The following is a 15,792-nucleotide window of genomic DNA, read 5'->3' as shown; positions in this document are numbered from 1 at the left end:
GGGCGCGGCGGCGGCTCCGCATCCCGCCCGGCCTGCTCACCTAGCAGCTCGTCCGCCCGCAGCACCGCAGCCGGAACCGCCGCCGCTGCCCGCGACAACCGCCCAGCCGCGCAGCCCGCCGGGAAGCCTAGGCCCGCCCTCACTGCTCAAAACTGCAATTCCCAATCGGCCCCGCGGCGCGGCGCCTCCGACGACCCGTAGCGGAACTCGCGCAGAGCATGTCGGGAATTCCGACTTGGCTCCGACAGTGACCCATTACAGCGGCTGTGACAACGTAGATCACGGCTGCGTGCCAGGCACTCCCTTGATCCTGGATCCAATGGCTCCAAGATTCAAACCTCTTAGCACTACTCATGTATGCGAGGGCTGCAGCCAGCACTACCCACAAGTGGAGATAAATCAATGCCTTCCCCACCCCCCACCCCATACCAAGGCCCTTCTGTTCACGCCTGTGCAGTATGCCTAACACTCTTCTGGTCTCTGGTGCCTTGTCAACAGAGAAGCAGACAAGATATCCCACACATAGTCGGGCTGGGTCAAGGGACCAACTTCAAGACAGGGATTTCAGGGCCAGCAGTATCTGCACCTTTATGTACACTACAGCATGGGCTGGGCAGAGTGCCTGGTCCCAGGGACACCACTGTTAACACTCTACAAAACCCAGAGGAAATAAGGGGTAAGTGCAAGTCCAGGAAATGAGGCCAAAGTCACGCGGAGAGGTCGCTGTTATCAAATCGCTCCTGGTCATACACTTCAGCCACCACCTTCCGGCCAGCAAACCAGCGCCCATTCAGGGCCTGGATGGCCTTGTGAGTCTCTGAGGCCATGGAGAATTCCACAAAAATCTTGACGATGATCTCTGCATCCTCCTCCTCGCCCTGCTTTTCTTGGTAGATAATGACCCGGTTCACAGCACCAAATTTGCCACACTCCTCTGTCACCTCTCCCTCCAGGTCGTCGTCGATGTCCTTGGGGTCTACCATGTTGCGTAAAACCATTACTGTGGACTGTGAGAAAGGAAACTGAATGCTGTGGCCTATTGGCCACACTCTACCCACTCTACCCTAGAGGGCCCTGGCCCTGGCCCACCTACCTCCTGTTTTCTGAGTAGTTTCTGCATGACCATGTGTCGGGCACTGCTGCCTGAGATGCTCATGTGCTCCTGTTCACTCAACATCTCTGGCCGCTCGGACTCTGGAAACAGCTCCTCCTCTTCTTTCTCCTTCTTGGGTTCCAATAGACCCAGTGTTGGCGGGCTGGCTAAGATGGGGTTCACCACTCCCACAGAGGGAATGGTGACAGGAATGGGAGGGCGGGCTGGGGTAACACCTGCAGCAAAACCAACCAAGTTCAATAGTCACACATACACCCTCCTTGAGAAGGAGTAGAGAGCTGGTTGGCTATAGCCAGCCTGCCCTGGGTTCAAGTATTACACTGAAGTAAGTATGGGCTGGGAAGCTGAAGACAGAGCCTCGAGGTGAGGGGTGAGGAATGGTGGAGAACCTGACCCACTCACACTCACCTGTGATGACTCCAGGGGCCTGGGCAGCCATGACAGCCTGGGGTAGAGCGCCTAAGGGCTGGGCCAGTGTCAGCGCCGGGGACACTAGTCCTGGTGTAGCTAAAGTACCCAGCACTGCTGCTCCAGCCACTGCCTCCTGCAACCGAAAGGCAACCACAGTCAGTTTCTGGTCTGGCTGTCTCCACCCCGAAGGATCAATGGGCCTGTCCACCCACTCACTGTCAACCCACACCACTGCACCAGTTCTTACCTGAGCTGTAATCTTGGCTGTGGCTGCAGCTGCGGCTACAGCGGCAGCAGGCGGGAGACCTCCAGGCGTGGCAGGTGTTAGCAGGGGCATGGGGGGTGTGACGGCCTTGCCTACCCTCAAGTACTGGCCACCGAGATCAAAGAGGTTCATGGAAGATACAGCATCCTGGGACGACTGGGCCTTCTCATATTCTGCAGGGCAGGATGAGCAGTGAGGAAGGCCGGCCCCAGTACCGGGGGGCTCCCTCTTCTCCTTGGCTTTCCCCAAACTTACCAATAAAACCATAGCCTTTGTGCTTGCCCGTTGTGGGGTCCCGGGCCAGCGTACAAGACTTGATCTTGCCAAAGGCTTCAAACACACTCTTGATGTCATCATCAGAGAGGTCCTGATGTACAGAGGCCACATAGATGCGGTTGAAAGCCCTAGCCTCCTCAGCCAGCTGGTCTATGATGGGTTGGGCCTGTCCGATGTTGCTGGGTCTGCCCACCTGAAAAGAGGTCAAGAACAAAGTCTACCATCAGCCTAGGCCTGGGGTGACTGCTTGTATGTATGAGTACACAAAGCACTCCCTGCATGCTCAGCTACAGGTCCAAGACCAAACTCTCTTATTGTTACCTTAATGTTCCTGCCCCCAAGCATCACCGAGTTCATCTGCTCCAAAGCTAGCTGTGCAGCTTCTGGGACTTCATACTCCACGAAGGCAAAGCCCTAAACACAGAGAGTTGCCATCAGGCCAGGAAAGCAGATAGGAGGGCAAGCCAGGGCACTGGGGTACCTCCTTACCTTGTGCTTCATGGTAACAGAATCCCAGGACATATCAATGCTCTTGATGGGGCCGAAGGGAGCAAAGGCCTGGCGAATGGTGTCTTCCCCCAGCTCGTAGTAGATGGAACCCACGTAGACTCGGCACATGATAGCCAGTGCCCGCTGACGCTGAGCTGCCATCTGCAGCAGGACAGAAGGAGAGAGCCACTGGCTTGTCAGGAAGGCAGGAGACTCAGCAGCCCTCTCCCATCCTGGCCCACCCACCCAACTCTGCTGTGGGAAGGGCTCCCCACGCAGCAGTGAAGTGCAGGCTGGGCCCTTGCAGCCAGGGCTTAGGGGTCAGCAGGACCCCACCCCAAGTAAGGCCAGGCCCAACAGCAGGACATGGAAGTACCCAGCCCACCCAGGTCCCAGACAGACTGTGGCAGCAGAGCTGACAGGTGGTCAGAAGCTAAGGCTGAATGCCCTATAATTCAGCCCACTTCTCCAGTCTGGGGGCCAGGTACCTGGGCTAGGTTGGGAGATCCTCCCACTAGTCCAGCCAAGTATTGGGACAGAAGAGGGAAGGAGGAGCTGTCCAAGCCAGAGACACCTACTGGCATGGAGGCCAGAAGAGAGGGTGGCAGAAGACAGGGCAGCCATTGCCCAGAAGAGATCCCAGGGAAGGAATTTGGGAGCCCAGACAGGGGCTCTCTGGAGAGAACAAGGAGCAAGCTGCTCATGCAGGGAAACACAGGTGAGGACTCAGTGTGCTCTACACTCTCCCATCCCAACACCTCCCACAAAAAAAGAGCTGCTTGGAGCACATGATTGTAGCCATAAGAGCTGGCCCAGGTAAGAGCATCTCAAGGCAGCAGAGAACCCAATGAAGAAGCCTCAGGGAGCCTTGGGACAGGGAAGCTGGCAGGACTAGCAGTGAGCTGGGCCACTGAATTAGGGACCTCCCCATGCCCTGGGAAAGGCTCCTTCCAACACTTTATAGATGTGCCAGGCAGGGGGCTCTAGAGCCACAGGGAGGGCCCCATGTGCCAGGCAGGGCCTTACTCCTTAACACAGACATGGGCTCCTCTCACCCTAACAAAGGTCCCAGTGGCAAGAGACCAGTTGACTTCTTCAGACATTAGCAGGCCTAGCATAGCCCAGTCTCCCTAAGAGAGAGGACTAAAAGGTCCACCAACACAGGACTCACCCAGGTGGGGCCTATCTTTCCTCACATTAGGAGCTCCCTGAATTGGAGGTCATTCCCTCAAACTGGCTCCTGATAAGCCTCAGGCTCTTGCCCAGGTGAAGGGCCTCAAGGATAGAACCACCCCTTCTCTAAGCCCCACACAGACATGACGCCACATCTGTCCTTCAGGTCACAGTTGACAAGAGAGTATTAAGTCTCCCCTTCAAGGTGAGACTACTCAACTATAGGTCTCTCTGCCCACATCTCCCGGGACTCCTCAGAGGGTCAACAGCTCCCTTTCAGACAGGTGCTTCCCAGAGTAGACAGAGTATGTCTCAAATGTGAGGGCAACTCATCCAGGGATGGCCCTCCAAGTGGATGGATACCCCAGAGAAAGGGCCATGTTTTTCCCATAGGATCTCCCCAGGATAGGGCCTGGCCACTTCAACTTGCCTCTGGGCAAGGAAGAGCCATCTCCTTCCCAGACTCCTCTGCTTACTGCAGTCATGACCACATGACCTCTACCCCTTGCTGAGAGCTAGGTCTGTGACCCAAGTTGTTATTTGCCCTTCCCTCTCTTGCTCACTCAGGCCCCCAGCCCCCACCCCATCCATCCATCCTCCCTCCAGAGTATGATGGGGCCACAGTTAGGACCCCTCTCTTATCAGGGGGCCTGACCCCAACCCAAGAGCCCCGGCAGCCTGGAGACTGTCGGAGCTGGAGGCCCACAGGTACATCCTCCACATGGGGTGGCAAGGCATAGATGAGCCTGGCATTGGCAGCTACCCTCCCTGGCTGGCTGCCGCGGCTGCCCTCCGCAGTTACCTGGCCGGTTAGTTTTAAGGTGGACCCTCAGAGCAGATGGAGGCCTCCCCAGGGGCGGTCCCGGGGTGAGTGCCCACACCACTGGCCCCACCATGCCTGGCGCTCTGCTGTGCTCGTCCAGAGCTGGCGGGCAGGGCCGGCCAGGGGAGCAAGGTCCCCAGCAGTGGGCTGCACTGCCCCCCTCTAGCCCTGACTAAGGACATGAGCCCCAGAAGAAGTGAGCATTTCTATTGACCGATTGCAAAGGTGAGAGAGGATCTCCAAAGCCCATTGTCACTGCTGCCATCTGAAAGACAGTAAAGACAGAGTTCAGTCTGTTGGAGCCGAGCAGTCTCCCGCTCTCGTCAACACCTCACGCAGACAGCAGCAAGGCGCGGAGTCCCCGCCCTGCCAGGGAGGCCCGCCTGCCTTCCCACACTGCTGGCCACTCTGGCTGGTCACTGGCACCTGCCCAGGGGGGCTTCAGAGCCCCAGGTGCCCCGCCCCACAGCCTTTGCAGCAAGACCGGCGAGGGCAGAAGGAAGGGAGGAGAGGGATGGACAAAGCACAGTGAACAGCCAGTATGAATGTCTAAGGGCTGGACCTGGGGGTGGGGAAGGCTCAAGGCCCAGGAACCTGTCAGCTTCACACAGGCTTCTTCCCACAGATATCACAGCCTCCAGCCTAGAGTAGGGCCCAGTGGAGCATACCCTTAAACTGCCCCTTCGGTCGAGGGCCTCAGGGATAAAGGCCTGACCACAGGGGCAGGGAGGATCACAACCTACATGCTGCCACCATGGCTGTGCACAGCCTGGGTGTGGTGGAGACCCAGAGGCACCAGTGGTTAGACCAAGAAGGAGAACTGGGCAGAACTACAGAGAAGGAGTGGGAAGGGGGTGGAGAAGGGCCTTATCAAGCAACAGGAGGAAAGGCCAGGCCACTCATGCCTCAGAGAGGACCCTGGTGGTCCAGAGAATGAGTCTTGAGAGTCTGAGAGTGATAACACCTTCTGGGGGCAGTCGGCCACAGGCACAGGAGGAGGCAGAGAAGAGGAGGAGACGGTGGAGGTAATGGGGAGGGGCAGTGGAGGTTTCCTGGCCCAAGCTGGGCAGGAGGGCCTCCAGCAGAGCCAGCCCCAAGATAGTGGCAGTGGCATGCAGGAGGGTGGTGGGGCTCACCTGCAGGTTGGTGAGCTGCTGCTGCTGGTGCGCGATGGTCTGTTTCACTAGTACACTCTTGATGCTCTGCTCCATTGCGTATTTCTTGGCCTGCAAGAGATGGCAGTGAGGAGCACTGGGGAGCCCAGCCTGCAGGGGGATGGCCTCCCTCACCAATCTTGGTTGAGCAGTTGTGCCCAAGAGGTGCACTCTCACCTTCTGGAGGGCCTCCTGCTGCTCGGGCGTCAGGGGAGGCAGCCCCAGCTTGGTGCCTGTGCTTTGCCCATTTTCCATCTTGATAGAATCTGCGCCCTGGAGTAGGAAACAGGGGAGTTGTTGAGCAGCAAACCCCAAATTTCTCATGTTCCAGAAACCCCACAGGCCCTCTATCCCTAGACTCTTAAACCAAAGTAAAACAAGCCCCAGTACAAGCTACCTCCTGCCTGGTTAGGATGCAGGCCTTCCCTTCAGACACTGCTATCCCCATTTAGGTTTCTGTCACAGGCATGACTCATGGGTAGGACATATTAAACCAGGCAGGCACCCTGTAGGGCCAGCAGCACAACGGCCTCCTCATGATCACAGGAGAACAGTGTGCCTACTACCCCTTGTTGACAATCTGTCCCCACAGTCTCTGTCCCAACTCCTGTACAACAGCCAACCTCTGTTGTCCTCCAGAGCCAAGAGAGCAGAACCAGGATTGAAGATTCATTATTTACAGGCTACCTGGCACTCTAGCCTCTTGGTCTCAACAGCCCTTTCGAGGGCCTCGGGCCACGCTGCAACAAGGCAAGGGGCCTCCCTCCAATAATGCCCTTTGGGGCCCTGAAGACAGTCTTTCTACACAGCTCCCGAGAAGGTAAGTGTTTCTCCTTGGTTCAGGAGCCCTCCAAGAGGCTCCATCCCATTTCCATTAACACTCCTGTCTGGCACACATGTGCTCAGCATACCAAAAGCAGGGTGCAGAGCAGCACCCTAGCCAATGAGTGTACAACACATGGGAGGGCGAGGGAGGGCTTCACCCTTGCTGCAGACACAATCAAATGCTACCAGAACTGTGTTTACACTATTCCTATCAATGCCATTCCCAAGTTGTTTGCAGGAGAGGGAAACAGCCATGTAAACAGGGAAAGCCCAATGTCGGACAGAGCCAGTCTACGTATCTAACCAGTTACCTCTGGTGAGACTTCTAGGCTTTCAGACACAATCTTTGAGAGAAACAGCAGAGAAGGCGGCCCTCAGCATAGGAGTAACAGGCAAGGACTGAAGTACAAAGGAGGCAGGTAGGGTCTGGCTGACTCAAAACCCATAAACCCCATCACGGATGCCAGAGTGCTGAGTTTCTGGTCAAAGGTCAAAAGGCAGGAAGCTTATAAGAGCCCCTGGGGCACAGTCCCAAGACCCCAAAGTCTCTCAAGAGCTAGCAATGGATGGGACCAAGGCCTGCAGTCTGGCTCATAGTAGACTGTCCTCTGCCCTCTCAGCTGGCCTCAGGCCTAGGAGGCTGTGACACTAGAGTAGACTGTCACCATGGAAATAAAAGCCAGTTCTTCTCAGCCCCCTAGAAACTTTTCAATCTCTTCTTTGTCTTAGTGAACAAAAGGCCCTTCTCCCACCAACCAATGGCATACTGGCCAGCCAGTCAGGACAGAGAGCTTTAGCCCCCACAACTTCCCAAGATCCAGGCTGCATACCAACATCTCTGTCTGCACCCCCACGCGCACACACCAGTGCCTGGGAGGCCTAGTCAGAGGCCACCACACTACCTGTTGAAACCTTGTGGGACTCTGTGGAGGCGGGAATAAAGAACCTATCACCTAGCAACAACAGAGCCCAGCTTCACGTCCCAGAAGACTTACTCCCATGGGCCAGTGACTAGAGAACAAAATCCATCCACACCACCAATAAGCCCAGAGAAGTGTGTGTGTGTGTGTGGGGGGGTGTCCCCCAAGACACGTGTGCTTTGATTTACATGTTATTTTGTTGTTTCACTTACATGAAAACAAAGAGCTAAAGTGGAAATCCCTATTTCTGGCTCTAGACACAACACTGCCCATTGCCACTCTGAAACAGGCCCCATCCCTCTGCACAATGCTAATGGCTCAAAGCCAGCACCACTGAGGGCTAGGTTGTAGTTATTCCCATCATCCCATCTCCTCCCCCTGCTGCCAGGCTTCAGCTAGATGGACTCTCACAGAAAAGAGGCGAAGGAGAAGCCTGCTGAGGAGGGGGCAGGGCAAGGGAGAGGCTGCTCATTGGATTCCCCCAACCACATGTCCTACTTGCTCCAGTCAGGTCTCTCTAGGCCCAAGGATGCATGGTCTGACGGAAAAGACGGTTAAGGTTAATACCTGTGGAGGTTTCCATTTGTCTCCTGCTGCCACCACTGCCGCCGCCGCTGCTGCGGCCGCTGCCGCAGGCTCGGACCCCCCTCCTTGTTGGCCATTGACCTGCTGCAGGCAGGAAGGAAATGTAACAATAGTCATGTAAAAACCCATCACCCAGACCCTCTCCTCTTCCAAAGCTGCAGGCTGCCTTCCCCACCTAGAACAAGGGAGGCTGGGCAAGGGCTTAAGAAGGTCGGCTGAGTATTCATTACCAGCACCAATCGCACCTTGTACTGCCCTTAGACCCTCTACCCTGCCAGCACATCTGCAGCCACCCAGAGTTCTGACAGAAAGCAGAGCAGCAGCTGGAGCAAGCTGACAGTCTCCCGGGAAGGGACAAAAAGAAAAGGACAGAAAGCAAGCAGTGTTCCAGCCCCAGGCCAAGGAAAGCCACCCTTTTCTGCTGACAGACTGAGCTAGACTAGATGACAGGGTGAGCAGCTGGCTGTACCCTCCTATCCTTCCCAAGGCAGCAGGAGCACAGCTTCCATCAAACACTACACACACGTGGGCCAGGCCTCTAAGCTCAACCTTTATTCCAGTAATTCCACAAGCTCTGGTTCAATCTAGGCTTTCTACTCCCAGCAGCTCAAGTACAAAGCTGTCCTAGGAGACAGCTGAGAACTTAGCTCTCTACACTGGGTAAGACCCACCCCAGAGGAAACATAGAACACTGTTGTCTAAGGGCAGCCCTTTAATATGCAGCTCTTAATATGGCCTAGAGGAGTAGCCCCTGCCACCCGACAGACCTTGATAGAGGTGGGCAATGTATAAGGAGTAGGATGTGATGGACAGGCCCTAAAACCCACCCCAACTTCTCAGAGACTGCAGTATGAACAGAAGTCAGAATGTGCTTACACTACCATCAGCTCAAGAAGATGCTCCACAAGTATCAAAACAGAGATGACTGTGCCCGTTCTTGGAGACAAAGCCAGAGGCTGGCCAACTTGGACAAAGTGGGTCTCTCAGGTCATCAGACTACTGAAGGAGACAGCAGCACAGCCTGGTATATTGCAAAGACTATGTATGGCCGACCCAGCATGTACCTGGAGCTGCTCCTGGTAATACAAACACGACTGTTGCACTATTGCCTAGCTCAGCTCCACCGTGACTTAGAAATGCTATCCCAGAGCAAACTAAAGGAAAGCTGATTCCCCCGGCACACACAGGCATCCACACAACAGAAGCTGCTTCTTACCACCCACAGTGGAAGCATGCTTCAGGCATCAGCCAGACACCAGTGAAAGTGAGAATCTGGGGCACATGTATAACTTACTGCCTCTCCAAATTACTAGCCACCCAGGATCAGGGATAGTGCTGAAAGCAGCAGACAATGCATATGAGCATTCCAGGGAAAGCTCACCTATGGACACTGGACAGGACTGGACAGGACAGAAAAGGAAGGGAAAGGAAAACCACCCAATTTAGCCCATTTACCACGGTAGAGAGTTCTCCAACAATCTAGAATTCTGTTCTAACCAGTCACCGGGAAAGCCTAGAGAAAACTATCATTTGTTATCCCGGCTAATCACTAATATGCATCTTAGCCATTTGTCCCAGGTCTAAGACCTAACAGTCACAGGCTGTCACCTTGGGCAATGGAAACAGAGGCCTTGCAGTCACAGTGCTCCCCAACACCAGGCAGTGGTGCATCAAGAGAGGGGAAGCCCCCTGAGGGACAGTGCTGCTGAGCGTCTCCAGTGCACAAGCCAAGCTCTGCCCTTCACCAGCTCAGAACAGTTACTTCCATTACAAAACATGTTAAATAACCTGAGGCAAATCACCTAAAATCTAGGCCTCAAGCTCCTCTTGTGCAGGGGCATGGCCTAGCTCTCAGGCAGCATCGAAGATTTACAGAACCATCTTCCATGAAGTCCCTTAGTCTCTGGGAAGTAAGGCACAGGTTCTAGCAGTTATTAGTACCATCGACAGCAGGGCCAGGCCCTAGAATAGGACTGGCTGCAGGACGCTGTCTTCCATCTGTTCAGGTCCCTTCACTGGTGCAGTGCTGCTTCCTGGGTAGCCAGGCTTGTACTGAGCACTGTGGATGCAGCAAAACAAGGAAGAGAAAAAGACAACTCTAGGGGCCTCATAGTCAACTGAGGACAAAGACTATTCCAACTGCTTCAATGGTGAGACTTACTGCCCATGTCCATCTCGAGCCCATCTTAAAAATGACACTACCTGTCTGGCACCAAGCTGTGGTAGAGCTGACCCCCCCAGCTAACCTTTCAGTATTGCATGAACACTGGGGGTTACTCAGAAATAAGGCATCCACTCTCCTCCAGTGCTGTTCAAAGTATCTTATACTTTGTTCCCCTCTCTTCTATAATCCGATAGCCCCCTAAGGACAGTCGCCAAATACTCAACCATCTGGCTGTCTCTACACAAAGACCATTTGCTCCTGTAGCTTCAAGCAGCAGAGCATGATCTCTTAAAAAGTCAGCCATGAGCTGGGCGGTGGTGGCACAGGCCTCTAATCCCAACAGGCCTCTAATCCCAACAGGCCTCTAATCCCAACAGGCCTCTAATCCCAACAGGCCTCTAATCCCAACAGGCCTCTAATCCCAACAGGCCTCTAATCCCAACAGGCCTCTAATCCCAACAGGCCTCTAATCCCAACAGGCCTCTAATCCCAACACGCCTCTAATCCCAACACGCCTCTAATCCCAACACGCCTCTAATCCCAACACGCCTCTAATCCCAACACGCCTCTAATCCCAACACGCCTCTAATCCCAACACGCCTCTAATCCCAACACGCCTCTAATCCCAACACGCCTCTAATCCCAACACGCCTCTAATCCCAACACGCCTCTAATCCCAACACGCCTCTAATCCCAACACGCCTCTAATCCCAACACGCCTCTAATCCCAACACGCCTCTAATCCCAACACGCCTCTAATCCCAACACGCCTCTAATCCCAACACGCCTCTAATCCCAACACGCCTCTAATCCCAACACGCCTCTAATCCCAACACGCCTCTAATCCCAACACGCCTCTAATCCCAACACGCCTCTAATCCCAACACGCCTCTAATCCCAACACGCCTCTAATCCCAACACGCCTCTAATCCCAACACGCCTCTAATCCCAACACGCCTTTAATCCCAACACGCCTTTAATCCCAACACGCCTTTAATCCCAACACGCCTTTAATCCCAACACGCCTTTAATCCCAACACGCCTTAACAACACTTGGGAGGCAGAGGCAGGCAGATCTCTGTGAGTTCAAGGCCAGCCTGGGCTACAGAGTGAGTTCCAGGAAAGGCGCAAAGCTACACAGAGAAACCCTATCTTGAAAAACCAAAAAAAAAAAAAAAAAAAAGTCAGCCATGATGTGAATGGCACACGCTATATCTATCCATCACAAGCTGGAGCAAGTGTCCCTTTCCAAGTATGAGGGTGCAGCTCCCAGCTAGGGCCAAGCAATGGCAGCCTGGGTATACTACTTGACCCTACCAGTTCTGACTCCAGTCACCTGCTTAAGTCTTCTCAGACCTTGGCTCCATCCCTCTGGGTGAGGGTGGCAGTTAACAAAAGGCTGGGTTGCAGTGGGGTTAGGGCCAAGAGATAAGTGGTTCCTAAAGTAAGTGGGGAGGAAGACCTGGGGCAGACACTCCCGGAATATTCCTGACTGGCCAGGGAACACGTTGAGCAGAGCAGGTCAAGGCTCGCCAGCACAAGACATGGGGTTAGCAAAGTCTTAGGATGCCCACAAGATCTGCGACCAAGGAAGGCACTGACTGTCGGGTTCTCCAACAGAGCCAGGGACAGAATGACTGCTCGAAAGATGTGGGAGGATGTCCTTGCCCTCCTGCGTGGGGTAACAGAATCGGAAACCCGCTTCTCTGTGCACCACGGCGCAGAGCAAATGCCATGGGTCCGCCCCTTCTGCGCCCCCAACACCGGAGCAGTCAGTCGCGTAAGCCAGGAGCCGGGGCCACGGCTCCCTGGTGCCGCCGCCCGCCTAGATGACTGTCGTCCAGCCTCAACAGAGCGAGGACCGCCCCGCGGAGACTCAGCTGGGCGCCTGCAGCCAGCCCACCCCGCCCAGCTGCCGGAAACTGAATTTCTCGGGGCCGGAAGCTACAGCCACAGTCGCGGCAGGCGCGCGCCCGCTCCGCCCCCGCCCCGCGTGCCGGAGGGCCACAAAAGGATCCGTGTGAGGCCCGGTCAAGCCGCTGCGCACCCAGGGGCCCTCCGCGCCCTGGCCGGGCCCACGACTCACTCCCACTAGCTGACGGCCATCCCCGGCAGCGAGAGATTCACTTACGAGAGCTATGGTCGCCGTCGCCATCTTGCGTCTGTCGCGGCCGCCGCGCGCGCCACAAGCCTTAGCCTCTTCCGCAGTCTCGCGCGATCTGGGCGCCGGACGCGGAAGTCTCGCGATAGACCTTTCCCTAGATACGTGGACGGAGACCGGAACGTATTTCCGGGGCGGAGCAGGCAGTTAAACGTACCAGAGTAAGGCTGAACGGAGCGGGGCGGAGAGGGGCGGGCCGGGGCGGAGCGGAGCGAGCCGGGGCGGAGCGAGCCGGGGCGGAGCGAGCCGGGGCGGAGCGAGCCGGGGCGGAGCGAGCCGGGGCGGAGCGAGCCGGGGCGGGGCGGGCGGAAGTGTGGGAGTGGAGGCCAGGAGAGACCTGCAGCGTTTGGTCCCGTGACATTGTTTTTGTTTTGTTTTGTTTTTTGCTTTTTGTTTTTTTTGAGACAGGGTTTCTCTGTGTAACTTTGGTGCCTGTCCTGGATCTCGCTCTGTAGACGAGACTGGCCTCGAACTCATAGAGATCCGCCTGCCTCTGCCTCCCGGAGTGCTGGGGATTAAAGGCGTGCGCCACCACCGCCGGGCAGGTAGCATTCTTGACTCAGTTCCACATGCACATTTTACCAGCACCCTTATTTCATTTGAGTCCACTGGCAGAAAAAAGAGCGGCTGATCCCTTCTCGACTGTTCATTGCTGAAACAAGAGACAAAAGGACTGATGTATCGTCTTTAAAGTCAGGACTCCGCATTTATTTGGAAACACCATCTCTTTCCTAGTGAGAGAGTAGCCTCCTAAAATGATGACATGCAGATGGACCCAAGAGATAGTTCGCCAGCCCATCCCTTGGATACAGTCCTGTGGGCATAATATGTACGCTGATCCCCAAGTTCTGAGCTATATTTAAATCTATATGTTCATCTGTGCTGAGTGAGGAGGAGCTGTCCTGATACTTGTCTCGAGTTGCACCCAGTCCCAAGACCCTAAGGCTTGGCCTGTAAGACACCACATCTGTAAGCTCAGGCACCTTCGACTGCCCTGGTAGCCCTTGTGTTTTCCACCCCTGAAAATTTTAGAGATCTCTAGCAAAATAAGGCAGAATATTTTCCTCTCCTTCCAAAGCCCCTTTCATACCACAGAAGTGTGACTGATATATTGTGCACCCCAATAAACTTATCTGGGGGTCAGAGAACGGGGCAGCCATAATATTAAACAAAGAGGTTAGACAGTGGTAGCACACGCCTTTAATCCTAGCATTCCAGAGGCAGAGATCCATCTGGATCTCTGTTGAGTTCAAAGCCACACTGGAAATAGCCAGGCATGGTAACAAGAGCCTTTAATCCCAGGAAGTGATGGCAGAAAGGTATGTAAGGCGTGAGGACCAGGAACAGAGCCGGTTAAGCTTTTAGGCTTTTGAGCAGCACAGTTCAGCTGAGAGGCATCCAGTCTGAAGAAACAGGATCAGCTGAGGAATTGGCAAGGTGAAGGGGCTGTGGTTTGTTCTGTTTCTCTGATCTTCCAGCGTTCACTCCAATATCTAGCTCCTGGGTGTGTTTTTATTAATAAGACCTTCTAAGATTCATGCTACACAGGAGCTATATGGAAAAGAAAGCCTCAGAAGGCAGAGAAGTGAAATGCTTTCGAGTTTGGAGAGGGTGGGCGCTGCTACCTCAGCAGACTGGTTTTTAATGGTTGTGTCTGGAATTTTCCAGAAAAGCGCAGATTAGGAAAAAAAACAAAACAAAACAAAAAAACAAACGTAGTTGTCTCAAGACTTCTGCCCCTACTTCATGGTGCTAAAGGTCTGGCTCTGCCAACAGTGGCTGCAAATTAGTTCCACTCTGGAAAAGAAGCATTGAGAGCCAGCTTAGCATCTCATTCTTAAGCATAGCCAGCCAGCCCAGAATCGCCAAGCACAAGAGGATGAGGAAATAAAACAGAAGGAACCGAGGCAATAAAGGAAGAAGAAGAATAAAACTGAAAACTGAGAAAGCAATATCAAAGATTAAAAAAAAAAAAGAAAAGAAAAAGAAAAAAAGAACAAAAAGATCACCAAATGAGATTTCTACAAAAAAAAAAAAAAAAAATTCCTCCAGGCAGTGGTGGCCCACACCTTTAATCCCAGCACTCTGGAGGCAGAGGCATGGGGATCTCTGAGTTCCAGGCCAGCCTGATCTACAGAGTGAGTTCCAGGACAGCCAGGGCTGTTACAAAGAGAAACTCTGTCTCAACCTCCCACAAATAAAAAGATTGAAAAGAGCCCAGTGCTGGTGGTGGGCACACACTTTAACCCCAGTACTCAGGAGGCAGAGACAGGTGGATCTCCGATACAGTGCTGGGATCAAAGGTGTGAGCCACTGTCTACAGCTCTGAATTTCTTTTAGACTGATTCAATCTTGTGCAGCCCAGGGTGGACTTGAACTCCTGATCTTCCTGCTTCCTCTTCCCAACTGCTGGGATTAAAGGTATATGCCACCACTGCCTGGCCTCCATGGTTAACTAGTGGCTAGCTCTGCCCTCTGATCTCCAGGCAAGCTTTGTCAGAACACAAACAAAATATCATATAACACACTCTTACACATACACTAAAATAAATCAATCTTTTTTAAAAAGGAAAAAAGTTAAGACAGTCACGTACAGACAGATAACTGTTCAAGGACATGGGGAGGAGATTCGATCTATATCAAGGGAAGAGCTTCAGTGATTTTTTTTTTTTTTTTTGGTTTTTTGAGACAGGGTTTCTCTGTGTAGCTTTGGAGCCTGTCCTGGATCTCACTCTGTAGACCAGGCTGGCCTCGAACTCACAGAGATCTACCTGGCTCTGCCTCCTGAGTGCTGGGATTAAAGGCGTGCGCCACCACCGCCTGGCTCACTGTGATCTTAGATTTCTAGCTTTGAGCTTTGAGAAAATTAATTTCTGCTGTTCAAGTCACCAGGTCCAGGTCTGTGGTATCTGTTATGACAGTTCAAATAAACAATATAATAACTGCTCTCTCTAATGAGAAGGAAATCCAGGTGGTGGTGGTGCAGGCCTTTAATCCCAGCACTTGAGAGGCAGAGGCAGGAGGATCTCTGTGAGTTTGAGGCCAGCCTGGACTACAGAGTGAGTTCCAGGACAGCCAGGGCTACACAGAGAAACCCTGTCTCTAAAAACAAATCTGAAAATGAGCAAGTTAATAGATTGAAAAATAAAATTGAGCTGTATGTGAATGGCGAATACCTTTGATCCCAACACTCAAAGCAGGGGCAAGGCGGATCTCTCTGAGTTGGAAGCCATCCTGGTCTACCTTTCCAAGTTGTTTAGTTCCAAGACTAAGACAGCCAGATATAAAGAGATCCTATCTAAAAAAAACAAAAGTCAGCGGGTGGTGGCACCCACCTTTAGTGCCAGCACTGGAGAGGCAGAGACAGGTGGATCTCTGTGAGTCTGAGGCCAGCCTGGTCTACAGAGCGAGTTCCAGGACAGCCAGGGCTAC

At 53.8% G+C, this 15,792-nt stretch overlaps 1 protein-coding gene across 5 annotated transcripts; it reads right to left on the bottom strand.

The window, feature by feature from the left end:
• Positions 1 to 562: 562 nt before the first annotated feature.
• Positions 563 to 12,423, bottom strand: Puf60 (poly(U) binding splicing factor 60). 5 transcript variants are annotated; one of them, XM_059247506.1, is made up of 12 exons: positions 12,331 to 12,423; positions 8,018 to 8,119; positions 5,883 to 5,978; positions 5,688 to 5,777; positions 4,766 to 4,816; positions 2,556 to 2,717; positions 2,388 to 2,480; positions 2,046 to 2,259; positions 1,773 to 1,963; positions 1,523 to 1,658; positions 1,094 to 1,329; positions 563 to 1,007 (listed from the first exon to the last, which is right to left on the bottom strand). In XM_059247506.1, exons 1-12 carry the CDS (start codon positions 12,352 to 12,354, stop codon positions 708 to 710), a joined length of 1,695 nt encoding a protein of 564 aa, XP_059103489.1. In that variant the 5' UTR covers positions 12,355 to 12,423; the 3' UTR covers positions 563 to 707. The 5 variants fall into 5 exon arrangements, with proteins under 5 accessions (XP_059103489.1, XP_059103490.1, XP_059103493.1 ...); XM_059247507.1 differs by having other exon boundaries at positions 8,018 to 8,116; positions 12,331 to 12,421; XM_059247510.1 differs by lacking the exon at positions 12,331 to 12,423 and adding an exon at positions 9,838 to 9,853.
• Positions 12,424 to 15,792: the final 3,369 nt, after the last annotated feature.

This window comes from Peromyscus eremicus, chromosome 20, assembly GCF_949786415.1.
Source record: "Peromyscus eremicus chromosome 20, PerEre_H2_v1, whole genome shotgun sequence".
Lineage (NCBI taxonomy): Eukaryota > Metazoa > Chordata > Mammalia > Rodentia > Cricetidae > Peromyscus > Peromyscus eremicus.
Note: the sequence above shows the minus strand (reverse complement) of the source record. Positions and strands in the feature narration are given on the sequence as shown.

Bases quoted from the DNA above. Each gene is read 5' to 3' on its own strand.
- Puf60 (XM_059247506.1), bottom strand. From the start codon at position 12,354: ATGGCGACGGCGACCATAGCTCTC. The intron at 4,817-5,687 runs GTGAGCCCCACC...ACTGTCTTTCAG, and splicing joins AGCAGCTCACCAACCTGCAG to ATGGCAGCAGTGACAATGGG. The intron at 2,481-2,555 runs GTAAGGAGGTAC...CTCTGTGTTTAG, and splicing joins CTGTTACCATGAAGCACAAG to GGCTTTGCCTTCGTGGAGTA.